Consider the following 27,110-nt stretch of genomic DNA (forward strand, 5'->3'; position numbering starts at 1 on the left):
CAGCCGCACTCGAGTACTTCACAGGTCTTTAAGACCATTTACATGTTAATAAAGCTTTGTTGTATTTCACCTCTTAGCCCCCTGCATCTCCACTTTGACAATCACTGGAATCCCCCGGCCCCCACAAAGCAGAGTCTCAGAGTCCGGGCTGTTGCACCCGGCAGTGTTTGCGAATACTATTGATTTTTTTTTTTTTAAACACAGGTAGGATGTCTGCAAGGTCCGCGGGCCGCCAAGGTAGGCTTGCCGGGCCGCTGGCGGCCCGCGGGCTGTACTATGAGTACCCGTGCCTTAATCAATCAATCAATGATTTATAAAGTGCGGCAAATCACCCTTGAGGGTCTCAAGGCGCTGAAGTAACTTCTTTGGAGGTCTGCTGTATAGCTCTACTACGAAGACTACTCTAGATGTCTCTTCCTCAGTCTACTCTAGAATTTTATCAAATTGGATGGAGATGGTCCAATTATTCAGAGCTGCTTGTAATTACCGAAAGGTGAGCACCGTGCCATTGACGTCTAGCTCTTCAGTATCAATACAGACCAGGATCAACCAAATTTAAATCGGCTTTAGCCCCACCCAAACGAACTTACCAGCCACAAACTGTCAGGACACGTTCCCTCTGAAATGAAGGAACCGAACCGTGTTTCGGCCTCCTTGGCCTCTCGGAAACATGCTAGTGGAAAAGTTCTTAAGGTGGGATCCGCTGACCCCAAAGGGGACCACAAACTTACTCTGGGACCCTTGAGTAGTTGTCCTGAGTTGGGACACCTGAGAAGGATATCTAACTCAGGGACACCTACTCAGGACAATTAAATAACATTATCAGATTAATAAAGTATATTTAGATAAAAAGCTAAATTTTGAACTGAATATGTAAAATTCCCTGTATGTGTGAAGGAATTTGAAATTGGAAGCTAAACATTAAGTTGGTAACCTTAGCTTGATTCAGGAGATCAGCGCAAGTTCAACAAACAGAATCTAGTATCGATGATTGAAAGCACCATGTGTGCCGACAAAAAAAGAGCATGCTTTAGGAGCGAAAAAGCAAAGTGGCGTGCTGGAGTCTAGCATAGCGCTTCATCTTTTAGAAATAAAATCACATTTTGAAAAGGTTCAACCTGCCCGTTGAAATAATTTTTTTGCTTTCGTAAGTTTTTTGTTTGTCAATTGAATGCAGTATTTCCTAATGCGTGTATTTGATGTATACTTAGTTCTCTATTTTTGTGTATTGGTTTGCGGTTCAAATCATAGAAATTGCTTTTTCCGGGTTCCTCCTGTTCCACTGCTGATTAAGTAGGGTCCACAGAAGGCAAAAGGTTAAACTGTTTTACTGATGCATCCCATCTCAGATGCAAACAGGTATCTTTGCTTTGTCACTGGAAGGGCATTGTCTACAACCCCCACCTCCCACCCAACCCCACCACCCTGCCTGAACTCAACCCACAAGGCAACAGTAGCACATATAAATCTACCTGGGAGGATGTCCGGCCAGCGTCCTCTCCCTTCGGGAGGCCAGGGATTCCCTTCTACAGGTGATAGCCCTACTGTCTGACTTATGCTATGTTATGTTAGAATAACTTCTAAAGTGCATAGCTGCCCCAGCAACGGGGCTTCCCAGCACTAGACCACGAGCACATGATACGGGTACAATACTCTCACCAAGAGAAAGCGATATAATGATGAAAAGCCAATTAGAAAAGAGCCAGGTCTTAAGTGATTTCCTGGACTTAGGCTATTCCATGCTCAAAGTCGAACCCTGATAGTTCCCACTCTGCAGCCTTTGTGTAGGCAGAGTCCTGGACACAATCATAGGTCTTTCCTCTGCCCCACTTGCCCCTCTAAAAGAGAGGATCATGGCTCTACTAGCAACTAGGGCCTCTCAGATGGTGCAGGCACCTTTCATTCTACAGCCCCCTTGAGCTGTTACCTGTTAGGGGTCTTTTATCACAGCAGATGGACCCTGAACTACATTCATGCCCGCTCTTGCTCGGCTTGTTCTCCTTCGCCGATGAGCACCACAGACTAACCTAAGTGGAGATGATGATTCTTCAGGCGACCAGAAAACCATCCTAAAAGCCAATATGAGGGCAAATGGCCCTGGTTGTGTCTTCGGGCAATGTTGTAGCCTGTTTTGATATTCATTCGAAGTAATGTAGGTCACTTGTGGTCCATAAGTCCTCTCCGGCAAATAATGGTATCTGTGATATATATGTTACATAAAGTACACAGCATTTTTGTTTGTTTGTTTATTTGGACAGAAGCTGCATAACCCTCAAATAATACAAAAGAGAACATACCATAAAATCCAAAAAGAATGCCTCTCTGGCTTTGTTTGAATTCACTTTTCATGCACAAAATCCTGCATCAGAAGGGTTCTATATATTGCAGATTTTGAGCGCTCAACACAATGTACTGTACCCAATAAAGTGAAAATAAAATATGTTTGGTTCAACTTGTCACGATTTTCATTATAAAGAAAGAGCTAGCCGTTACCAGTGCAGAGAGCGCACAGTGTTATGTCAACACATTTACATGAATACTCTTATTCACAGCAGAAGATCATTTTACATGGAATAAAAAACAAGCACCGGTCCAGTCATTTGTCACAGGTGTGGGAACTGTTGTATTGCCACTCCAGGCAGTCCCATAGGTTTAAACTAGGATCCTAGTGTGGGTGAGTAAAGAACCTTTAATGCATAGCCAGAAACTTTCATCCCTCTTTTTAGGTCTCGCCTAGGCAGCGCTTGCGCTGTCTCTTCGAGACATGCTGTATTCAGGATATGGTGTAAATGAAGGGTTGTGTTGCACACTGCAGTGTTGAATCTTGATAAGAGTTTAAAATGGAACTGATACATTGATTGGACTTTGTTACCAGAACCTATGTTCTGGGCACAATATGCACTATTCTGCCCCACAAGGGCTGCCTTGAAAACCTTATTTGAATGAACTTATGCATAAACATAAACAATAATAATGATCATGCAGATTCCAATGCAAAAGTAGCTGGATGAACCAATTTTTAATCCAGTAATTTCAATGTAAATAAAAATAACAAGTTCTTGGCATGAATCACTGATGGAACTGAACATCCTGATATCCACTTGCAAATGAAGTTCAATCCAACCCAATGCATTTCGGGTCGAAAGGACCCTTCATCAGGGGTATCTATGAACAAAAACTAATAATTCAATACTTGAGATTTTTGTTTGCCTCATACAGTTGCAGACATTTGACATATGAATATAATTGTAACTATAAAACTGATTGTAAACTACAGAGCAAGGACTTGGAGAAAGAAATGGGAGTCATGGGTCTATGACCTTTTATCAAGTATAACAGATATAATAGGAAGATGCGAGAGGGAGGGAAAAAGAATAGAACTAGTGAGTGCAAAACATGCAGATGCACACGGATGGGAGAATAGAAGAGTACATCAGATCTGTGGAAAAAACTGCCAGCATGCTGCTCGAGGTCAAGACGAGTGAAAGGAATAATGTGCCAAAATTATTGCCAGAACTGTGCGATACACACGAAAAAATAAAACTGAGTGGCAGAAATTATGTGGTAAAAACTCTGACTCCCAGCATGCTTCCGGAGGTAAATGCGAGTAAAAGTGACATAGTGTCGAGTTGAATGCCAAACCTGCGCAAACAAGTGAATAAATGTGTGCCGATTACGACAAACATGCCCTACTGCAAGTGATGAAGAAAAGATTGGTAACTCGGACCTCTTCAATGGGACACACCGACTGCTTTTTTTTATATCATTGGCAATAGTGCTATGCAAGTATAATAACTCCACTGCAAAAAAAAAAAACATTGTTATTTTTCATGCCAACAGCTCTAACTTCAACAAATGTGAGGCCTATTGCATTGCAAATGCTTATTTTAGGATCACCAGGTTCTGTTCCGGAAGAAAGACCTCAAACTCCAGGGGCAAAATGCGTCAACACCTCTATCTGTTGTGCAGTAACAGGATGACATTTCCACAAGGTCACTCCTTAGATGTGAAAATCTACTAGCTGTACTCATTAAGGATCTTTATCAAGCCCTCTTGCCCGGAGCTAATGCCTTGTAGCTAGATTTGGACGATTACTTGTTTAATCGGTTACTTGTTTAATCGTCTGCAACTCATGCAGAAGGAAGCCGCTAGATTGATTTGCAACAGTCCCAAAAGGGACTGGCGTCCAATGCAGAAAAGAACCATGTTTAAGTTACTTTGCTATGTTCACAAGTCACTCCATGATTCAGAGCCAGGCATAGTGCATGTAAAGAGTGCCTTTTTACAAGCCTACAAAAGTGTATTATTATTATTTGTATTGACAGTAGGTAAAATAGGATCATTGTACATAATATTTTCAAAACACAAGTAGCCACATAATCACCCCACCGGGGTACCACTTGTACATCTCTTATATTTACAAATTGGCGAATTTTGAGCTGATCACTTATACAGTGCATTATTATTCCGCACCACCCCTTAGTAACAACGCTTCTGCTGCACCCAAAGTAGCGAGCTCCTTCTTGCATTGTCCATCCTGCCACCATCCGCTGTGAGGGTGGTTTCGCCTGTACCTATGCCCTAATGAGTCGGTGGGCAGTTCCGCAGCTGCCCTTATTATCTAGTCTTTTTTGCTTCTTATTTTTGTGTCTTGCGGAGTATTCCATTTACAATTTCTGCCCACTTGTCATTTAACCATTTTCCCCCAATGTGATAACTGCTCGTCATGATTCAGCTGACCGCTTCTGGCGGTTACAGCATCTTCCCCAGTGTTGGGGTTCGCCACACGGGAGGGGTTGGGGTGTCTTTTAGGTATATGCAATGGTAGTATAATGAAGGACACAGACCCTATCGTTACTGGTGTGGACCGGAAGTCACGAGCGACTCCGGTCCCTTTATTTAAAGCCTTCTGGCCACGCCTGGCCAGAAGGTGATACATTGTAAGTATCAGGTTCCGGGTTGGGGTCTCACTTCGTACTCGCGGCCAACAACTAGACCGCTACATCCCATCCCAAATCAGTTCAAATCAGCAACATGAAATTAACATACATAGTCATTGAGCCTTTGATTGGGCTTCGGATGGGGTCTTAGGTTGTACCAATGTCGTTGGCTGTCAACCCTTGGGTTTGCTGGTTCTTCTGCCGGTGACCTGTCTTCTGGTCTCAGATCGCCGGTACTTTCCTGACCCACCATGTTCCTGCTTGGGCTACTTGTCGCGCTATGGTGTCCACCTAGCAGACCATCGTCTCTGCAGGACACCTCCTCGACCATTGGTCTCTCTGTTCCTGAGTCAGGCACCCTTTTGAACCATGATATGTTTCGGGTGATGACTTCCCCATCTCTCTCGGCTGTTATCGCCGTGCCATTCACGCCCTTGACTAACCACAGTCCTGGTTCATATGGAGTGCGGAATTTTCCTCCGCTACGACGATTTCTCACGGGGACGGCACAGCCTGGTGTTATCGGCCGAACCTGCGCTTTTCTCTTCCTGCTCGCTCTTTCATTGTTGGTTATTCTTCTCGCTTGGGTGCTTGCCGGATCATACGGCTCAGGTTCCCAGTTATCTTCTACGGGAATGTTGTCCCGTCTTTGCCCAGCTAGCATCAGTGACCATGGGGACCTTTGAGTGGTGCAGTGTGGAGGAGTGCTCCGATACTCCCGCAGGAGCCTCTGAAGCGAGACCTTCGGGTCGGACTGTTCAGCCACAGATATGCGCAACACTTTGTTCAGCGTCCGCATGAACCTTTCGGTCTCTCCGTTTGCTTGAGGCCACTATGGTGTGATGCGGTGGTGTTTGACGCCTAGGTGCGCCAGAAAGTCTCGGAATTCGTGCCCTTGGAAGGGGGGTCCATTGTCTGTTTTGACAACGTGTGGTAGTCCGAAGAGTGCGAACGTCTTATCCAGCATTGGTAGTAGGTGGTCGAATGCGGTCGACGGTAGCACTTCCACTACGGGGTATTTCGTATATCCGTCTATCAGGATGGCAGTTACTCGCCCATCGGGGAAACTCCCGAAATCGAGACTGATCCACGACCAGGGCGACGGGGCAGGCTCCTCGGTGATCACTGGAGCTGGCGCTTCCGAGCCCCCCGTCAGTTGACACGCCCTGCACCTGCGTACAAACTCTTCTACCGTTTCCTCTAGGTTTGGGAACCAGAGCTTCTCCCACAACCTGGCTTTCATCCGTCGGGTGCCTTGATGACCCTCGTGGGCTAGGGCAGTCACTTGATCCTGGAGTGTTTGGGGCATGACAATGCGCGATCCTCTTAGCACCACCCCGTTACCTGCAGCACTTAGTTCTTCGTGTACTCGCCACACCTTCCCGAGGCGCGCTCGGTCCATTTCGGTCCATCCACTAACGTCATGGAGAAAACTAGCCCACGAGCCTTTTCGCATGGCTTCCAGCACCTTATTCAGGACCTTGTCAGCCTGGGTATGTGATTCAATCTCTGGCATGGTGAGGGCTTTTGGGCACGCCCATTGAGCGACCATGCTGACGAATTCTTCCGTTCGTTGGTCCTGGTCATGGGCTTCTTCTGGGGCAACGGTTGGGTGGCGTGATAAGAAGTCCGCTGGATTTTTGGCACCCGGTCTGTATACTATATCAAACTGATAATGCTGGAGTTGGATCGCCCATCGTTCGATCCGTGGCGGGGGGTGGGGTGCAGTTCCTCTGAAGAGCGGGACAAGGGGTTGGTGATCCGTTACCACGCGGAATGGATGCCCGCTCAGATATAGATGGAAATGTTTGCAGGCCCATTTGATGGCCAGCGCTTCCCGTTCAATTTGGGAATATCTTGTCTCCGTTGCTGTCAGTGGCTTGCTGGCGAATGCTAGTGGGACCCATGTCCCCGGACTTGTTTCCTGGGACAGCAGTGCTCCCAGGCCTACGGGGCTAGCGTCCACTATTAGTTCAGTTGGCCGTTTGGTGTCAAAATACGCCATGGTTGTCTTTTCTAACAGTGTGGATTTCACCTTGCTGAAGGCTTCCTGTTCATCCGGGCCCCACTTCCACACGCTGTCTTTCTTGGTTAGGTTTCGCAACGGTTCTGCAACTGTTGCTAGGTTGGGTATAAACCTCCCGCAGTACGTTGCCATACCTAGAAAGCTTCGAACTTCAGACGCTGATGTGGGGGCTGGAGCTAGTTGAATTGGTTGCGACTTTCGGGGATCCACTTTAACACCCTCCTGGCTGAAAACGTACCCAAAGAATTCGATAGTCTTTTGGAAAAACTGGTACTTGTCTTTATGGAGCGTCACCCCGTGTTCTGCGAGGCGGTGGAGGGTGGCCCTAAGCCGCTGGTGATGATCTTCTAAAGTTGCTGAGTGAATTAAGATGTCATCGCTGACATTTAATACTCCTTGGAGCCCCAACTGAACTTCCCGGACCGCGTTTTGGAAGATCTCGGCAGCCAATGATATTCGGAAATATTGAGTCTTATACCGTCTGAGCCCCAGGTGTGTTGAAAAAGTAGTTATATATCTACTTTTCTCGGCCAGCCTCAACTGGTGGTAACCTGCGTTGAGGTCTAATTTAGAAAACCACCGGGACCCATTTGGATCTGCGAGGATGTCATCCACGGTTGGTGTCAAATGTCTCTCTCGCCGGATTGCCTGGTTGGGCATGCGCATGTCTATGCAGAGCCTGATCTGTCCCGGCTGCTTCGGCTTCTCCGCAATTACCATGGGTGAGATCCAGGGGGTTGGTCCGGTTACTTTCTCTATTACCCCTTGCTGTTCCTGTTTAATTAACTCTTGCTCCACCAACGGTCGTAGATGGAATGGGATGCGTCTGTGCCTTAAGGCCACAGGCTTCATTGATTTGTCTATGTGCAGTTGTACCGGAGGCCGTTTCATGCTCCCTAGTCCTTTGAATAACTGTGGGAATAGTTCCAGGATGTCTTCTGTCTGCAGTGTTCTCACCGCATTTGCGAAGATTACTAAGCTCAGGTCTTCTGCGGTGTGACTCCCTACGAGGATGTCCGCTTCTATATCGACCACGTGGAAGGTAGTTGTTACTTCATGATTTTCTGACTTCACTTGCACCGTCATTTTTTCCTTTTAGCGGCAGGGGCGTCTGACTCCCATACGTGAGAATCTTTACCTTGGACGGCGTGAGTTGGGGTCTTGGGCTTAGTTTCTTATAGTGTTGGCTCCCCATCACATTGACTGAGTCTCCGGTGTCAATTAGGGCTGTGACGGGAGACCCCGCGATCTCGATTGCACACGTCGGTTGAGGACGTCGCCTCCGTTTTAGGTCGCTTGCGTACGATATGAGGAGGCATTCTTCTTCTTCATCAGTGGATGGGTCTTCGAGGTATGCTCTGTGTTGCGGGGATACCTTCACCGTCCGCGCCGCATCTGGTTCTTCAAGCGAGAGGTGCCTCACTGCTTTCGTCGGTGGCCGCCGTCCGGCACTCCCTCTGCCTCGCATGCCTCCTCGGCAGACACTGGAGAAGTGGTTTGGAATCCCGCACTTCGAGCATGTCTTCCCTCGGGCCGGGCACTCGTTCGGGGCGTGCTCTTCTTTGCCGCAATACCCGCACTGCGACTGGCGCGGTTTCTTGTGGGCCACCTCCCTCTGCTGCCCCGCCCTGGGGTATATGCTGCATCCACCCGTTCTGTCTTGATGGCCACTGCTGAACTCGCTGTGGGCATGAGCGCCGCTTCCATCGCTGTAGACCGGACTTCGGGCAGGTCGTGGGACCGCGCGAGGACGAGCATTTCTTCCAACGAGATCCTGGGTTGTCTGAGGATGAGCGTCCTCAATGTTTTATTTCTGCATCCTTGGATGAGTTGTGCGCGCACTTCTTTGACCGGATCGTCTTCCGTGCAAGTGCTGGCCAGCTCCCTCAAGCGTGCGTGAAAGGCATCCATTGTTTCTCCCTCTCTTTGACGGGCTTGCCGCAGCTTGAATCGTTCATAATCGGGGTTTAGTTGCGAGTCGAAATGGGCATTGAGTGCCCTCACTGCTGCGTCATAATCTGTGGGGGGCCCCGTGTTTGGTAGGTGCTTGAATAACTTGTATATCTCATCCCCTGCGCAGTGTAACAGCAAGGCCTTCTTGACGGCGCCAATCGTTTCGCTGGTGGCGGTGAAGTAGTTGTCTAGCCGTCCAACCCACACGTTCCACCTTGGAGAAGCAGTGGCGGGGTCAATTAGTTCGTTAAACGGCAGTAGCACGCTGACTTGAGAATGTACGGGCGTGGCTGGGGCTGCCGCTGCCGCTTGCAGTGGGGCTGCTGCTGCTTGGGCCGTCATGGTTGTCCCTGGCGATACTCCCTTCCGGTTCGGTCGTGGTTCCTACTGCCTGGGATGTGGTGATGTTGACTGCTCCCTGATTAGTGCCTTCCTCTTGCTGCCGTGTCCCTCACTGATGTGTCTTTGCCATGTGACACTTTCCCCTCCTTCACCACTGTCTCTGTGCTACACTCAGGCAAGCTGATCGTTATGCTCCCTTTGACTCTGGCATTTGCCACCTTGTCACACGTGTTGCTTACTTGGTATACTGCTGTTGGCCAGGGATGCTGCTTCCGGTGGGGTGCTAGCTGCAGACCTGCTAGGGCACTGGCTTCTCAGGTCTTTGTTAACCCCCTGTGAGGCTCAGGTGGACTCTTCTGCAGCCTTTAGCCCTTGCTCGCTGGTGGGGGTGGATTTGCACCTGCCAGTGCTTGATGACAAGCCGCCGACTCAGTGCATGCGCGCTTGAGCGCAGCTTCTCAGACTGGCTCCCCCGCTGGCCGGTAGGGTCCTTCAGCACATGCGCGCCTCCTTTCGACGAGCGCAGGTCTCCGCACGCTTCCGGATATTCTGCTGGGCCGCGTAGAAGCGCCGACCGGAGCGGCGCTATCCTGAACGTCGCCGCGTTGGTGGTCGCCGGAGCTCACCTCTAGCCACCCGAGGGCGGTGCTGCACACGGTGATTTCCTGATTGTGCAGTTTTAACATGCAACGATCACCGGTGCGGCCAGAGCGGGGACCTCACTGGCCATCAAGGTACCGCCGCGGAGTCGCTGGGTCCCGAGCGCCGCCACCCTCGTCGCCAGTGTTGGGGTTCGCCACACGGGAGGGGTGTCTTTTAGGTATATGCAATGGTAGTATAATGAAGGACACAGACACTATCGTTACTGGTGTGGACCGGAAGTCACGAGCGACTTCGGTCCCTTTATTTAAAGACTTCTGGCCACGCCTGGCCAGAAGGTGATACATTGTAAGTATCAGGTTCCGGGTTGGGGTCTCACTTCGTACTCGCGGTTACTTTGTCCCTCAATCCCTGTCCCCACGGAGGCGCGTCGAGGTGAGTGGGGGATGGTGTGGTGTGGGGGTGATTCATGAGTTAGTTGGAGGAGGGGACATAAGGAGTCTGTAAGGTAAGCGGGGCAGTGCCACATGGGATGGCTTGTGGCTGGTACTAACGTTTGTTTTAGGAGTGGGGAGATATCTTCTCAATGAGGGGGGAGGCCAGATGCTGCGGTCATTATAGTGGTGCGGGGAACGGGGGGGGGCGCACCGGTGAGTCCCTCTGTGTGAGTGTCAGGGGCCCACTCCGCTAATGTTCAGCCTCCCACCCTCCCTCCAGTGTGGCCTGTCGTCTGTGTCCCCTCCCGAGTCCCGCATGATTCCCCCTGTCTCTCGGTCTCTGTCAGCGTTTTCCTCTGTGCGGAGGGCGCGTGAGCGGCGTTCCTCATCCACCCCTCCTTGTCGAGCCTTGATTTGTAGCAGACGAATTCAGAAAGCCAGGATGAGCGGCCGCCCCTTCAATCATCCAGCGGAATTTCGCTGGAATTCCTTACCCCAGGAAATTCGCCTCAGGAGTAACTCCTCCCATTTCAGAAACGTTTGAAGACCTGGGTTTTCTCCCTTTAGGGGTTTTGAGCATGCAGAGTGGGTGCTGCCCCCCAGGGGATGGTTGCCGGCTTCATAAAAATAAAATCCCGACCCTTGGAGTTTAGTCTGAAACCATGGGAGCATATTGAGTGACAATTTAAACAGCTCCCGCGCCAATGAGAACTGCCTGGACTGGTGTTTATATTTCATTCTGCTATAACATGACCTCCTGCTGTGAATACGAGGATTAATATCCATGCATTGAAATAACGCTGAACAACCTCGGCTCTGGTTTCACTTTATAGTTGTCCAACAATCACACTGGCATATCATGTTAATCATTACATGGGAATTAGGGGGCTTAAGTGCCAGTGGAAAGGGAAAGTGGATTGTGAGCGGTGCTTAAAACACAGTATTTTGTAAAGCAACTATGTTTTAAGACCTTCAAAACACAGGCAAGTGTGTGCCTGTTTATGTCTGAGTGAGTATTTAAAAATCCCAGGGATAACCTTTGCAAGAGACCGACCAGGGGGCTGTTGAAATAGTCACTCTTGCTTCTCACTAGAGTGTTGGAGATGGTCTGGGTGGATCTTTCAGGTTTTCATGGTCTTGACCCTGAAATTACTGGTTGCGCTTAAGGGGGAAAGTTGTAGGTGCTTGTATCACTTCAACATCACAGCCGGTTCCTTGCTTCGAGAGGTGGTCTTCACATGTCAAGGGACCCGGAAGGAATAGACCAGGGTGGTGGGGCTAGAAGAATGCAGGATGGGAATGAATCCAGTTTTGCAGGAGTTCGTCACAAGTCATAAGGACTGGAGAGCCATCCGGAGGCCGATGACTGATAGGCAGTCCAGTTTTGATCTTGGATGTGAGGGGTGGTGATGGGAAGCTGACTTTGAAATTAGGATATTGCTTCATCATCTTTCTAATCTTTTTGAGCGTACGGCCTCAGGAGACATAACACCACTTCTGTTGAAGGCTGCGTTCCTGTGTGTGGTGATCCCAGTTGAGATGATCTACGCGATGCCGTCCTTTTCTAATGAACTGTACACGGCATGTCATGGGAATTATGTACTTCTCAGAACTCGTCAATACTTTGTACCAAATGTTCCCTCCGATATCCACTTGAGCTGGAAACTCTTTGTTACCACATTATTTCCAAATTCTCCTCTGGATGCTCTGCCAAGCTCTCTCCTGGGGCGAACAAAGGACTTCATGTTCTCTGAGATGTTTCTTATCACATGCAGTAGCCATAACCTGCTAAACCGGCTCCTGTATCCTGCAGTCAAGGGGCTCCCAACTCTGGGTGATATCAGTGCTCCGGCAAGAAGGGCAGAGGCAGCTTCAGGGTTTTGTATTTGAGAGCAGCCACTTGGGGACACTACATGACTTCTGCAAGCACTGAATATCTGCTCCACAGCAGATGCCCAGTTTGGCAATCTGTGTTCAAGAGCACTTGTAGCTCAGCCTCTGGGGCTCTTCAAACTGGCTGTCCCACATTCTTCCTGGACCCTTCCCCGAGTTTGGGAAGTTGATGTGTCTACTCTTACCTGGAGTCTGAATAAAGGTGGGGCTGCTGCCTATGCAAGCAGAGGTTTAGTTTACTCCTTTATAGTGAGTCTCACTACTGCCCACCTAAGTCCAGATGTCCCATCCACCAGGCCCCCTCGTTTTCTACCTTGTAGTGTGGCTAGAGAGGGAAAAAGAGCTAAATAATGGCACTCAGCTGCTGGTGGCCAAATAGGCGGCATGACTATACTCCGGCACCCGCATTTCTTATCACTTCGGTCTGTGGAAAGGTGCTCTGATCCCATTCGGCATTCCCAAAGACCGTCCATGTGGCAGGGGCTGCAGGACTAGGGGAAGGAAGGTTCTACAGCGAGTATCCTGGTCTGCACAGAGGTTTTAGAGTATGCAATACTAGGGCTAGGAGATCTCTATAGCGAGTATCCTGGTCTGTACACAGCTGGCAGGGGCTGCAGGACTAGGGGTAGGAAGGTTCCACAGTGAGTATCCTGGTCTGTAGAGAGGTTTGTGAGGATGCAATACTAGGTCTGGGAGATCTGCACAAGGAGCATTCTGGTCTGTACAGAGGTTGTAGAGGCTGCAATACTAGGGCTAGGAGATTCTACAGTGAGTATCCTGGTCTGTACACAGCTGGCAGGCGCTGCAGGACTAGGGGTAGGAAGGTTCTACAGTGAGTATCCTGGTCTGCACAGAGGTTGTAGAGGCTGCGATACTAGGGCTAGGAGATTCTACAGTGAGTATCCTGGTCTGTACACAGCTGGTTGGAGTTCCGATACTAGGGGGCAGGAGAGTACTACAGTGAGTATCCGTGTCTGTACATAAGTGGTAGAGGCAGTGATATGAGGAGTAGGAGACCTCTCTACACAAAGGTGGTGGGCTTCAGGACTAGGGGTAAGGGAGCTCTGCAGTGAGTATCCCTACCTGTAAAAAAAGGTGGTAGTGGCTGCGATCCTACAGATAGTAACTGCTACAGTGAGTATCCTTGTCCGTGCTTAGGTGGTAGGGGCTGCAGGTCTAGGGGTAGGAGAGCCCTGCAATGAGTATCCTCGCCTGTACGAAGATGGTAGCAGCTGTGATGCATGCCGTAAGAGTTCTACACGGAGTATTGGTGTCTGTACAAAGGTGGTAGCGGCTGCGATGCATGGGGTAAGAGTTCTATGCTGAGTATTACTGTCTGTACAAAGGTGGTAGCGGCTGTGATGCATGCAGTAAGAATTCTACACGGAGTATTACTGTCTGTACAAAGGTGGTAGTGGCTGCGATGCATGGGGTAAGAGTTCTACACTGAGTATTGCTGTCTGTACAAAGGTGGTAGCGGCTGCGATGCATGGGGTAAGAGTTCTATGCTGAGTATTACTGTCTGTAGAAAGGTGGTAGCGGCTGTGATGCATGCAGTAAGGATTCTACACGGAGTATTACTGTCTGTACAAAGGTGGTAGTGGCTGCGATGCATGGGGTAAGAGTTCTACACTGAGTATTGCTGTCTGTACAAAGGTGGTAGCGGCTGCGATGCATGGGGTAAGAGTTCTATGCTGAGTATTACTGTCTGTACAAAGGTGGTAGCGGCTGTGATGCATGCAGTAAGGATTCTACACGGAGTATTACTGTCTGTACAAAGGTGGTAGCGGCTGTGATGCATGCAGTAAGGATTCTACACGGAGTATTACTGTCTGTACAAAGGTGGTAGTGGCTGCGATGCATGGGGTAAGAGTTCTACACTGAGTATTGCTGTCTGTACAAAGGTGGTAGCGGCTGTGATGCATGCAGTAAGAATTCTACACGGAGTATTACTGTCTGTACAAAGGTGGTAGCGGCTGCGATGCATGGGGTAAGAGTTCTACACTGAGTATTGCTGTCTGTACAAAGGTGGTAGCGGCTGTGATGCATGCAGTAAGAATTCTACACGGAGTATTACTGTCTGTACAAAGGTGGTAGCGGCTGTGATGCATGGGGTAAGAGTTCTACACTGAGTATTACTGTCTGTACAAAGGTGGTAGTGGCTGTGATGTATGGGGTGAGATCTCTGTAATGAGTATCCTTTTCTGTACAAAGGTGGTGGGGGTTGCAGGTCTAGGTCTAGGGGTAGGAGAACCCTGTAGTGAGTATCCTCATCTGGGCAATGGTGGCAGCGGCTTTGATGCATGGGGTAAGAGTTCTATGCTTAATATTACTGTCTGTACAAAGGTGGTAGCGGCTGTGATGCATGGGATAAGAATTCTACATGAGGTATCCCTATCTGTACAAAGATGGTAGCGGCTGCGACGCATGGGGTAAGAATTCTACACGGAGTATTACTGTCTGTGCAAAGATGGTAGTGGCTGCGATGCATGGGGTAAGAGTTCTACACTGAGTATTGCTGTCTGTACAAAGGTGGTAGCGGCTGCGATGCATGGGGTAAGAGTTCTATGCTGAGTATTACTGTCTGTACAAAGGTGGTAGCGGCTGTGATGCATGCAGTAAGGATTCTACACGGAGTATTACTGTCTGTACAAAGGTGGTAGCGGCTGTGATGCATGCAGTAAGGATTCTACACGGAGTATTACTGTCTGTACAAAGGTGGTAGTGGCTGCGATGCATGGGGTAAGAGTTCTACACTGAGTATTGCTGTCTGTACAAAGGTGGTAGCGGCTGTGATGCATGCAGTAAGAATTCTACACGGAGTATTACTGTCTGTACAAAGGTGGTAGCGGCTGCGATGCATGGGGTAAGAGTTCTACACTGAGTATTGCTGTCTGTACAAAGGTGGTAGCGGCTGTGATGCATGCAGTAAGAATTCTACACGGAGTATTACTGTCTGTACAAAGGTGGTAGCGGCTGTGATGCATGGGGTAAGAGTTCTACACTGAGTATTACTGTCTGTACAAAGGTGGTAGTGGCTGTGATGTATGGGGTGAGATCTCTGTAATGAGTATCCTTTTCTGTACAAAGGTGGTGGGGGTTGCAGGTCTAGGTCTAGGGGTAGGAGAACCCTGTAGTGAGTATCCTCATCTGGGCAATGGTGGCAGCGGCTTTGATGCATGGGGTAAGAGTTCTATGCTTAATATTACTGTCTGTACAAAGGTGGTAGCGGCTGTGATGCATGGGATAAGAATTCTACATGAGGTATCCCTATCTGTACAAAGATGGTAGCGGCTGCGACGCATGGGGTAAGAATTCTACACGGAGTATTACTGTCTGTGCAAAGATGGTAGTGGCTGCGATGCATGGGGTAAGAGTTCTACACTGAGTATTGCTGTCTGTACAAAGGTGGTAGCGGCTGCGACGCATGGGGTAAGAATTCTACACGGAGTATTACTGTCTGTACAAAGGTGGTAGCGGCTGCGATGCATGGGGTAAGAGTTCTACACTGAGTATTGCTGTCTGTACAAAGGTGGTAGCGGCTGTGATGCATGCAGTAAGAATTCTACACGGAGTATTACTGTCTGTACAAAGGTGGTAGCGGCTGTGATGCATGGGGTAAGAGTTCTACACTGAGTATTACTGTCTGTACAAAGGTGGTAGTGGCTGTGATGTATGGGGTGAGATCTCTGTAATGAGTATCCTTTTCTGTACAAAGGTGGTGGGGGTTGCAGGTCTAGGTCTAGGGGTAGGAGAACCCTGTAGTGAGTATCCTCATCTGGGCAATGGTGGCAGCGGCTTTGATGCATGGGGTAAGAGTTCTATGCTTAATATTACTGTCTGTACAAAGGTGGTAGCGGCTGTGATGCATGGGATAAGAATTCTACATGAGGTATCCCTATCTGTACAAAGATGGTAGCGGCTGCGACGCATGGGGTAAGAATTCTACACGGAGTATTACTGTCTGTGCAAAGATGGTAGCGGCTGCGATGTGTGGGGTAAGATCTCTGTAATGAGTATCCCTGCCTGTACAAAGATGGTAGGGGCTGCGATAAATGGGGTAAGAACTCTACACGGAGTATCCTGGTCTGTACAGAGGGGGTAGCGGCTTTGATGCTTGGAGTAAGAGCTCTACACTGAGTATTACTGTCTGTATGAAGATGGCAGCGGCTGCGATACATGGGGTAAGAGTTCTACAGTGAGTACTACTGTCTGTACAAAGGTGGTAGGGGCTACAGGTCTAGGGTATGAGAGCCCTGTAGTGAGTATCCTCGTCTGGACAATGGTGGCAGCAGCAGCTGCAATGCATAGGGTAGGAGAGCTCTACACGGAGTATCCCTTTCTGTACAAAGGTGAGGGGGCTGCGGATCTTAGACCTAAGAGATTCACTATAGTGAGTATCCTTGCCTCTACAAAGATTGTTGGGGCTGTAGTACTAAGGGAAGAAGAACTGCCACGGTGAACACCTTCCACAAAGGTGGTTTGTACTGCAGGAATGAGTGTTGGAAAGCACTACAGTGAGTCTGTTCTACTAGTGCTTCTGTCGTTTCGGCTAGCTGGACCACTGCCCTGGCATACGTGTACATTAAATTTTCCTTCTTTCTTACAGGAGAAGATTAGGACCATGTTTGAGAACCTGATGGTGGTCGATCACCCCAACGTGGTGAAGTTTCACAAGTACTGGCTGGACGTGCGAGAATCTTCTGCCCGGGTGAGGATTCCCAGCACATACCCCCAGTAGGAGATTTACAATATACCTTCTTAATAGTTGCTCCTTATGAATTTACAATTATGCAGTGCAATTTATTCCAACTAATAGAATTATGTTGATGAATCGTCAATGTATGGAATGATGCGGACGGGACATGGGTCACAAGGGCATCAATGATGTCTGAGGGTGGCAGGGGCCAAGAGAACAGACCGCAAGAGTTTGGTACAAAGCCCGCAGTAGTAGTTGGGACTTGCTGTTATTTACTTCTGGTGTACTAAAGAGAATCTGTTCTCATCTGTCTTGTAGGTGGTTTTCATAACAGAATATGTCTCGTCTGGCAGTCTGAAGCAGTTCCTGAAGAAGACCAAGAAAAACCATAAAACAATGAACTCGCGGGTATGTGCATCTTCATGTGCCTTATGGCAAGGGAGAGCACCTTTCAAGCTGGATCGCTAGAACTTTATAATGTAGTCTAGTTTGAAGATGTACTTCATGCCATAAAAAGGAAACCAGCATTGGCATAGGCAATAGGTTTCACCTGTACAAGAGCCAATATGTTTTAGTCATGTTGTACACCAGCGTGGCTGCAGTTCAGCATGGCTAAAAGTTAGTGGCATAGAGGAGAGTGGCATGGTATGAATTGGGTGGGGTGGAGTGGCATAGGATGAAGTGGCACAGACTGGGTTGGAGTGGGGTGGCGTAGAGGGGAATAATGTGTTGTGGAGGGGTGTGGAGTGTCGTGGAGTGGCATAGGGTGGAGTGGTGTAGCGTGGAAGGGCATAGTGTGGAGGGGTGTAGTGTGGAGTAGCATAGAGTGTCATGGAGTGGTGTAGAGTGTCATAGGATAAAGTAGAGTGAAGTAAAGTGGCTTGGAGTGGCGTAGAGGCAGTTGAGTGGAGTTCATTGTGGTAGAGTAGAGTGGAGTAGATTGTTGTGGAGTAGATTGCCATCGAATGTAGAGGAGTATAGTGGAGTGTTGTAGAGTGTTGTGGCATAAAGTGGCATGGAGTAGATTGGAGTGGAGTGGAATGGCATAGAATATCGTTAAGGGACATAGAGTAGAGTGTCTTAAAGTGGAGGGGCATAGGGTGGAGTGGATTACAGTATTGTAGAGTAGAGTGGTGTGGAGTAGATTAGAGTGGGATGGCGTAGAGTGGAGTAAAGTGACTTGGAGTGACGTAGAGGAAGTTGAGTGGAGTAGATCGTCGTAGAGTGTTGTGCAGTGGTATAGAGTGGAGTAGTGCCATAGAGTAGCGTGGAGTGTCGGAGTGGAGTAGGGTGAAGTAGCATAGAGTGTATTAAAGTGTCAGAGGGTGGAGGGTCACACTTTATGCAAAACCTTCAGAAGTCTCCACTTAGATTGCAGCACCACCTGAGAGTTCGGTTCTTACTGTGCAAGAGCTGGTGGTGGCTAAACACTTGACTAGGCACAAGGAGTGTGACAACCTTGTGGCGGTGTGTGGAGCAAACTTCTCTAGGGAAGTAGGCCGTCGTGCTGGAATACATTTCACATGCCCTACTGTTCCATTCTTTTAGGCTTGGAAGCGCTGGTGCACGCAGATCCTGTCAGCACTCAGGTAAGATTGAAGACGCACACGAATGAATCAATGAGTGAATGACGAGACTTGTACAGCGACGAACTTCAAACTGACTTTCCGTTAGGAATGGTGGTATCTGGTTGAGGAAAGCTGTAGGTTCTAAGTATTTGCCGACTGTGAGCTGTTATAGAAAAGGAAACGAAGCCCACGGCGAGCTATTAAAAGCTTGTATGATGCCTTCTGGGTTTATTCAAGTAAAGAGCCCAAGCATAAAGTTCCAAGGCACAGTGATCCCTGCATAACCAGGCCCTGCCACCCAAAATTCCAAGGCCCTGCGTTACCAGCTCTTGTCACCCCTGCTTTAGAAGATCCTGTAATGCATACATTACAACGTCTTGTAGACCCTACAATATTTAGCAAAGTAATTTCTGTATTAAAAAGCACATCACTCTATTTTACAAGTGAAAGATGCATCACAAGGCCCTGCTACCCCGCTAATGCACAGCTTTGTGAACTTTGCATCACACTATCCTGTGACCACTGCCTAACTTGCACTGGATTACAGGATCCCACAGTCCTTTCATTTCAAGATCCTGCGACCCTTGAATTACAAGACCCTGCTGCCCCAGCACTACAGTGCCCTGACATGTGTGCATCGCTTGCTACTACTGCAAAATCAGTAAGGCAGATGACCACCAGGCGTTGCCATAAAACCAGAGAAGGGCCCTGCATCACTGGTGACGCAGCCCCACAAAAACTTCCGACAAGCCTAAGTTAAGGTTGGACATGAAGGAACATGCAGAGCCTACTAGCACAGTGGATAGGTATGGGACGCCCAGAGATGACCAGTGACCTCAGCACCAACACAAAGACTGATACATTGAACCTCCAGTAAAGTTTAATTGCTTACAAGATGGAAGACCCCATTTTGGGAAGGGTAAAGCAAGAGAACGCAGAATGCATGGGACTTCTGCATCTCAGAATTATTGCCAACCTAAGGTATTGGTAAATGAGTGTGCGAAATAACCTCACAGCAATTGCCACAGCGCGTTGTAACATTGGCCCACATTATTGTGCTGGTCCACTTCCACTTATGACAAAAGTAAGTTTATTACACCATTTTGATATCAGAAATACTGAAGTTAATGTCGATATGAAAAGGAATAGACCAATCACACCAACAGGCACCCTAAAAATGCTGGAACATTGACCAGGCCCTGGAAATAATGTTACATTGTTTTCCAAGAATACAGAAATGGTTTTTGTCTGCTACTATAGCAGACAGATATTACGTACTGCTGATGTCTGTGTAGTAGAAATGTTGTTGCCTCAAATATGTCCTAGGAAACGCAGGTCTATCATAGGTGTAGGATAGCCCAATCCCTGGATGTTTTCCAGTATTATCACATAAGATAAATTCACAGACAAAGACTCTAACAAGAACTCATTTCCATAGTCCTCCTAAAGCGTGGGAAATCTTTTTTAAGGATCCATGCGCTCTGCAAATCACGTAAATAAGTTAATCTACATTGCATGCCCATGACCTAGAGTCTCCGCCTGGTGACCTGAAGTTCTGGTGGTAATTGTAAACTGTACTGAAGTGGGTGTGCTTGAACAGAACACAATCGTCTTATAGTAAATTTGGTACTATACAGGTAGACTGGCTGAACAACAGTTGTATGTAGATGCCATGGGAACAGGTTTACAGCATGGACTAATAAGTAATCACGTTACTCTTGGAAGAACAGATATGTATATTGATTTGTTGGAAGTGAATTTCCTCTTTCAATACCTATTTCAAAATTCCCTGCAGACTAACCCATTGTGTTTTCCTCCAGGTGATGGTGGGTCTTTCTTTCGCCCCCTCTATACTCTCAAGCCTTCCTCTCACCCTCCCAATAATAACTCTGTTTCTTTCCTGGCAAAAGACACCTTGCGTCCGTCACCCACGCCCAGCGGACGTCCAATAACATGTTGCGTTTCTCTCCTGCCTTTGCAAAGCTTCCTGCACTCCTGTGACCCTCCCATCATCCATGGTAACCTGACCAGCGACACCATCTTCATCCAGCACAACGGGCTGATAAAGATTGGATCAGGTACCGTCGCATGCTTTGCGTGTCTGCTGGGTTAGGGGATCGGGCACCTAAGAGCGGTCTTCAAAAGCAAAGATGTTCCACTTTAGAGCAACACAGGTTAACTCGTGCATGCAACTCTGTGAGGCAGTAATAGATAATATTGTTGGCCAATGACTGGATAATCTTTTATCGACCTTGAGGGTCTCAACCTTGATCTCCAAGATCTAATATCCACATTTCATACATTTAAGTAGGAATAATTAGCAAAGTCATGGATATCCTGAAAATCTGAACCAAGAGTTTTGGAAGGGTAGAAGGAAGAATTTGTGTCAGTTAAATATATTGTCCATAAACAATGTAAACCATCGGTAGGGAATCCGGTATAAGGTTTGTAGCTCTTCTCTCAATTTAGTTTTAAATTACGCCCTTTTGGATGCCCAGTGTACATGTGGCAGGAAGCCAAGGACTTGGCTTGGTGAGACCATATATTACACACTTGAGTTACACCCTCCGGGCAGCAGTGTGCGTGGCAGACACTGAGAGGTCAAATTTACTATTTTAACTTTAGTCGTAGAACATTTGAATGATCCAGGAGCCTTATTTACTTTTCTAACTCTAACCCTGAAATATTTTGGGTAGCCCATGAAATATTTTGGGAATGGAGAGCGTCGCCCAATGCAAACAGTTATTAATACGATTTAGGGCCTCCTCCCCTTGGGCTGCATTGGAGGTGACCAGTTCCTCTAGGCCTGCAGTAGAGGGGGCCTCCCCTTTTGGGACTGAATTAGGGGTGTTGTGCTACCTCCTCCCAGGCAGGAAGACCGGGGATACAGGATGAAGTAGCCAGATGCGCCTTAGCAGTGCCGTACCAATGTGTGTCATGGACCCTACTGAAAGGAAGGGAATGGCTTACCTGGCTGCTGTTTGAACTGCGAAATAAAGCAATATTCAGGGTTCAGCACTCCCTTCAAGTCTCTGGACCCCAGTGCCACTACACCTGCTGCACCAATGGGAGTTACGCCCCTGCATATTATTGTAGCAGATTAGCAGCTCTTTGCAGCCGAAGGTGTAGAACTGCCTACCGTTTTGCCCAAGAAGTCTCTTTAGTACTTCCTTATCAAGCAGAGAACCCTCCAGTGGTGGACCTGGGAGCCATTGTGGTTGAAGGGTAACAATTGCAGCGCACGTTCATGATAGTTGTCGTCATGGCTATGGACGATTCTGCCCACCCTAGGATAAGAGGTTGAGAAAGTGAGGACTCCTCTTCAGGTAGAGCCTGAGCTTGAATGCCCTTACCCATGAAGCGTTAGCAGATCGTTGCTGGGCACGTAAGAGGAAGCCAGCCGGAATGAAGAGATCTATAGTTGTAAGTTAGTCCTCGAGTGGAGGCGGAAGGATACACTCAAGCAGCCAATGCAGTAGGTGAGAGAGTCCCAGTGGCTTAAAGAAGCTTGTCGAAGACGGCCAATGGCTGAAGGGGGCAGACCCAAAACCCACTCTATACATACTGTTGGCAGTAGGTCACAGCTTCGTTGTAACAAGCATTTGCAATGCAATAGGTCTAGCATTTGTAAGAGTTTGAGCTATTGGCATTGTAAATGACAATGCCTTTTATTTATATGTTTTGAAAACCTGCAAGTTGTGTAAACACGCACTTTGTATTTGTTGTTGCTTACGAGAAGCAAGGCTGGCAGTAACTGTGCCTCTTTTACTGCCAGCCTTGCTTCTCGTAAGCAAGAACTATAAGTACAAAGTGCGTCTTTACCCACCACTTGCAGGTTTTCAAAACACATAAATAAAGGGCATTGCCATTTTTAATGGCAATAGCTCAAATTCTTGCAAATATGAGACCTATTGCATTGCCAATGCTTTTTGAGCTCTGAGACGGAGGCAGCAGCAGCAGCCATGTGCATGTTGACACCGTCCCTTGTACCTGGAAATACTTTTGAGATCTAGAGAGCCGTAAGTAAGATAATGGGGCTTGACATGTGGCACAGGTATCGACTGAAAAAAACTTAGAAGTGAGAGCGAGTTCACCTCATCGTCTTGAAAAAATAATGTACCTTTCCCAAGATTAGAAGTAAAGCTTAAGTGCAAAGAACTAGGTTAACTGAGTGCTTCATACCGAATCTATTGTTTAGTGCCAAAAAATAATTTTATTTAGGAGAGAAACTACAGTTTGCTGTGCAACATGTCTAACCGCAGCAACACAACCTCTGCTGGATGGGTACACGCAGACAGGTATCCTAGATAGAGTCACCAGACAACAGGAATTCTTGTAGAAGATCTGTCGTGCAAGTAACGATTATACCCCGAAAGAGCGGTGCTTTCGTACCGAAGACCATTCGTAGGTGCAGAGCAGAACAGAAACTGGCTTTTTACCTGTAAATTAGAAGCAAAATAGAGGATTACCAGCCCCCCATGTCCCTCTTCCCTATGAACTTAATAGGGCAATGGCTCCTTTTACTAAAAGCGACTTGACTCAGTTCAATAAAGTTTTGTATTTAGAAGTGCAGTGACATAGAGGAGGGTAGATTTAATAGGAATCCGACCAGTAAAGTTGATTTAACAGCTGTGGCAAGGAACCATTCGAGGCAGATCTTTCAAGGCTGATTACTAAGAGCTTTTGGTGGGAAGGACCAGGGTCAATGAAGATGACACGTGGGCTACTGGACATTTTACAGATGTCAAAACTTCCATTAGGTGCAGCTCCAGAGTCCAAGCCTTGCACGAGCCCTTTGAAATGAGCCCTTTTCTGTTGGCTGTCAACTCGCACATTGATGATGAGAAAAAGAAACCCTGAACCTTTTAAATACGCAGTTTATCTTGGCTAAGGGCAATAAACGAAAAAAACTTAATAAGGAATGTGTAACTGATCTGAATTACATATTCTGATAACTTAAATATACAAATCTATTTCACTAGCAAGTGCTGTATGAGACGAATTACAGGATTCATTTGTGATGAAACCAGTAGGAAAATATATTTAAGAAACACGTTTCAGTCCCATTAATACTAATTATTTAATTATAAAAAAAACACTGTAAATCAAATAGTGAATGAAATAAAACGCCATGAATGAGACAGTGGAATATTGAAAGGTGGTGCGCTGATACGCAAGGCTTTACAGTTGTTGAGAGGCCGGGTTTGAAGTCCCAGAGTGGGGTGTTATTTGTGTCCTGCTGAGCCTGTATGATTTCCATGTGACGAAACGTGCCCTCGAACTTTGCGTGGCACTCCGCAGCAAGTTGGTTTCCTACCTATGGATTTATATATATCGGAGTAAAGGAACGTAAAAAGAGAAACACTCTCACCAGCTTAGCAATGTGCTATGCCACTGAAAGGATGGTGAATGGAAACAAATTGCCAAACCAAGAGCTATGGAAACGTAAATGCTCAAAGAACAAGCATTGGCGAAGCCAATAGGTCTCACCTTTGGGACCTTATAAGTGTTTAGCCATGCCACAGTTGCATAACTAAATACTTATAAGGTCCCAAAAGCGAGACCTATTGGCTATGCCAAGCGGCCGTGCGGCCGCGAAAGTGAAAGTGATCGCGATCAAACATCAAAGCGGCCGTGCGGCTGTGTAACCGCGGCGCGCGCGCCCGCGCACATGCACTGTAGATCTAGGCTGGCCTGGTAGCACTTTTTGAAGCCCTCTCAATAAGTCTCGCCAGACCAGCGCATGCGCTGGGTCAGGCGAGACCTAAAAACTATTCCTATGCCAACTTGAAACATGTAGTTGCTAAGAAACGGGGCCTAGTACGCAACACAACAAAAACACAATTCAGGCAAGACCTGAGTAAAGTGATAATTCTTACCCAGCAGGTGGACAGGCAGAGGATCAGATCCCGGGACTGATGGCAGTCAGGTATCTGTGCGCGAGGGTGGTCATTAGAGCGGCCAGATGTGCTCTGCTAATGGCTGACAGTGGAGACTGCTGCAGGGGGGATGTGCGTCCGATAAGAAGTAGCTAGGCACTGGGGCGCTGGGAAGGGTGCTCCATATGCTTAACAGCAGCGTCGCCATTTTACTCCTCTAATTAGCAGCGGTCTGGATGTTAGTTAATGCTTTGGAGGGTTGGCGGGACGTTTTAGTCCCTGCAACGGAATTGCTGAATTACAATTCCATCAGAAGTAAACATTTGTGTTTGCAAACAGTGGGTGAGACCTAAAAATGGAAACCTGAAAAGAAAAGAAATACAATGACCCTTTCCGTGAGAAAATGAGTGGGAAACGAATCTAAATAGATTCAGGGGGTTAGCATTAGCAAAGGGATTAGCAAAAGCTTCGTACATTACTAAAAATAAAAAAATCCAGCATACTTCCATATTTGATAGCGGTGTCCGTCGTTGTGTAGGTTTGTAATAGTGAGACACGCCACGAACACTTAAATAGCTGCTTCTCGAGCACGAGATGCTGTCTCTCGACTACTCTGGTGTGTGTGAAATCCGGATGTTTGTTTTGTTTACATATATTATAATTTACAGCATCCGGGTAGCGCAGAGGCGCAACTAGAGTCAAATTTCGGGGGGGGTGGGGGGGGGGGCCTAAGAAAAAATTGGGGGGGGGGGGGCTGATTCTTCAAGCAAAAGGCAGAGTGGAGCTGCAGGGGCTCTAAGCAGGGGGTGAAAACCATCTAAGCCTCGTTAACAAGCAAAAGGTCGTTTAAAGACCTGTGAAGTGCTCGGTGCGGCTGTGTGAGTGCCCGGGAAGCTGTCTCATCCCGGGCAGCCAAACTCGACGGGGGGGGGGGGGGGGGGGGGGGGGGGGCTGAAGCCCTTTGAGTCCAATGGGCGTTGCGCGCCTGGGGTAGCGTTATTTTTGCACAGATTCTTGAGTTATTCGACCAACTGTGCCCGTGATGGGGTTCGAACCGCGGTCTGCGGGCCTCGTTGCCTACGGAGCAGCCTTGGGTTGTCCACCGCGGTCGCTGATGCGTTTTCCTCTGGCTGTCCTTGAACCTTCCACCTCCTCAACAAGGCCGTATCTTGACACCACTGCTTAGAAAGAATGCATCATTTAAGGTCGCGAATTAAATGCGTCTTTATAGGAATGTTGACAAGGCACGTGCACACGCACAAGCCGCTTGAACCGCAGCATTACCACGGAGTTCCTGAGTTTGCCCCCTGAGGCGGCGGTTCCTCTTTCCTTGACCTCGGAAAGGGGAGCTCCCTGCTGACAAGTGGTGTTTTACTGCGAGCGTTTAAAACCAGTCTCCATCACCCGGCTCCAGGCAGCCCGCGGGCCGGCCGCCTGCCCTCTCGTTAAAGTGCATTAAATATGTATACAAGGCATTAACATGGAAGAGAAGGGAATGGACGTGAACTGAGAGTGTGGCTGGGGGGAGGGGGGAGCACGGGGGAAGGAGAGGAAATAGTAAAGGGAGGGAGGGAAAAGGGAAGCGAGAAGAAAGAATGAGAGAGAAGACTAGAACGAGGTCAGAGGAGAGGTGAGAATGAGGTGACGGAGGGAGAACAAAGGTGAGGGTGCCTAGGCTCCAGGAAGTGAGGGGGAGAGAGGCAGAGGGTGGAAGGAAGAATAAAGAGGTGATGCGAGTGGAGGAATAAAAGGAGAGATGTCTGCAGCACGTTGTAGTGGAAGAGGCCTGACTGCCCCCAATAACGCTGGTTCCGTTTCAAAAGATATAAAACGGAAAGGAGCGCTTAGAAAACCTCAATTAGCCACATCATAGACAACAAACACTGGCAAAGCCAGTAGTTCCGGCCATATCGTTGCCAGAGCTTATTTTGTTTGTGAGTGTTTTTTTGTATAAAGGTACACTTTGCACCCGTAGACCCTGGCACTGAAGAGGACTACTTAGTATGCGTATGTGCACATTGTGAAGAGGAAAAACGCCTTCACGCAAAGTTAGGTAGCCAGTGGCTGAAGTGGGCTGAACCTACGCCCTGTGCTGTATGCTCTGATGGGTGGAAGCAAAATGTGACGGACGCTACAACAGACCATTGGATGAGGAGGGCTGGCTGAAAACCACTAGAAGTATTAGTTTATATTGGGTGGTTATCGATAGGATTGTGCTTCCATAGGAAATGCATTTTTTGTGTTGCTAGTATCTCCACAAAACTTTCCAAAAAAGTGCTGCATTTAACTAGTTTACGCATGGAAAGTTTTGGGGTAATAAGTCTAGCGAGGTCCGAGAAAAGAGGGGCGGGGTGTGTCCCAAAATGCATTTTTCCATTGGAATTGTAGACACCACTACAGCCTAAACCGCTGAATGGATTAACACCAAATTTTGCAGAAAGCTAGATCAAGCCCCAGAAAGAGTGCTTTATGTAATTTGTTGTAAATCTCTTCAGTAGTTTTTGAACAATTCATGCTCAAAAACTTTGTAAATCTAGGGACATGGAACCTCCACGGACCCTGACAGATCGCAAGCTGAGATCTGATTGGCTGCTTCAGCCAGGAAGTGCTGGCAGCCATCTTAGGACTCTGGACTCAGTCTACCCCCACCCCCTTTGCCCCCCCCCCCCCAGGTGGGCCAAGGCCTGGAAAGGGGTGGGGCACTTATTTTGGGGCAGTGGTCACATGTGGCCCCCTCCCCAGGTCAATTTTGGCCCTGGGGACCCCAACCCCC

At 48.0% G+C, this 27,110-nt stretch overlaps 1 protein-coding gene across 3 annotated transcripts in view; it reads left to right on the forward strand.

Moving 5' to 3' along the window:
- Positions 1-27,110, forward strand: part of NRBP2 (nuclear receptor binding protein 2) — a 345,299-nt gene that overhangs the window by 186,611 nt on the left and 131,578 nt on the right. For all 3 annotated transcript variants that reach the window (XM_085604600.1, XM_085604601.1, XM_085604602.1), the window contains exons 3-6: positions 16,801-16,902; positions 17,209-17,298; positions 18,439-18,479; positions 20,442-20,536. In XM_085604600.1, the coding sequence (XP_085460726.1) occupies positions 16,801-16,902; positions 17,209-17,298; positions 18,439-18,479; positions 20,442-20,536 (328 nt within the window). The remainder of the gene's footprint in view (positions 1-16,800; positions 16,903-17,208; positions 17,299-18,438; positions 18,480-20,441; positions 20,537-27,110) is intronic.

Source organism: Triturus cristatus, chromosome 5_1, assembly GCF_964204655.1.
Source record: "Triturus cristatus chromosome 5_1, aTriCri1.1, whole genome shotgun sequence".
Lineage (NCBI taxonomy): Eukaryota > Metazoa > Chordata > Amphibia > Caudata > Salamandridae > Triturus > Triturus cristatus.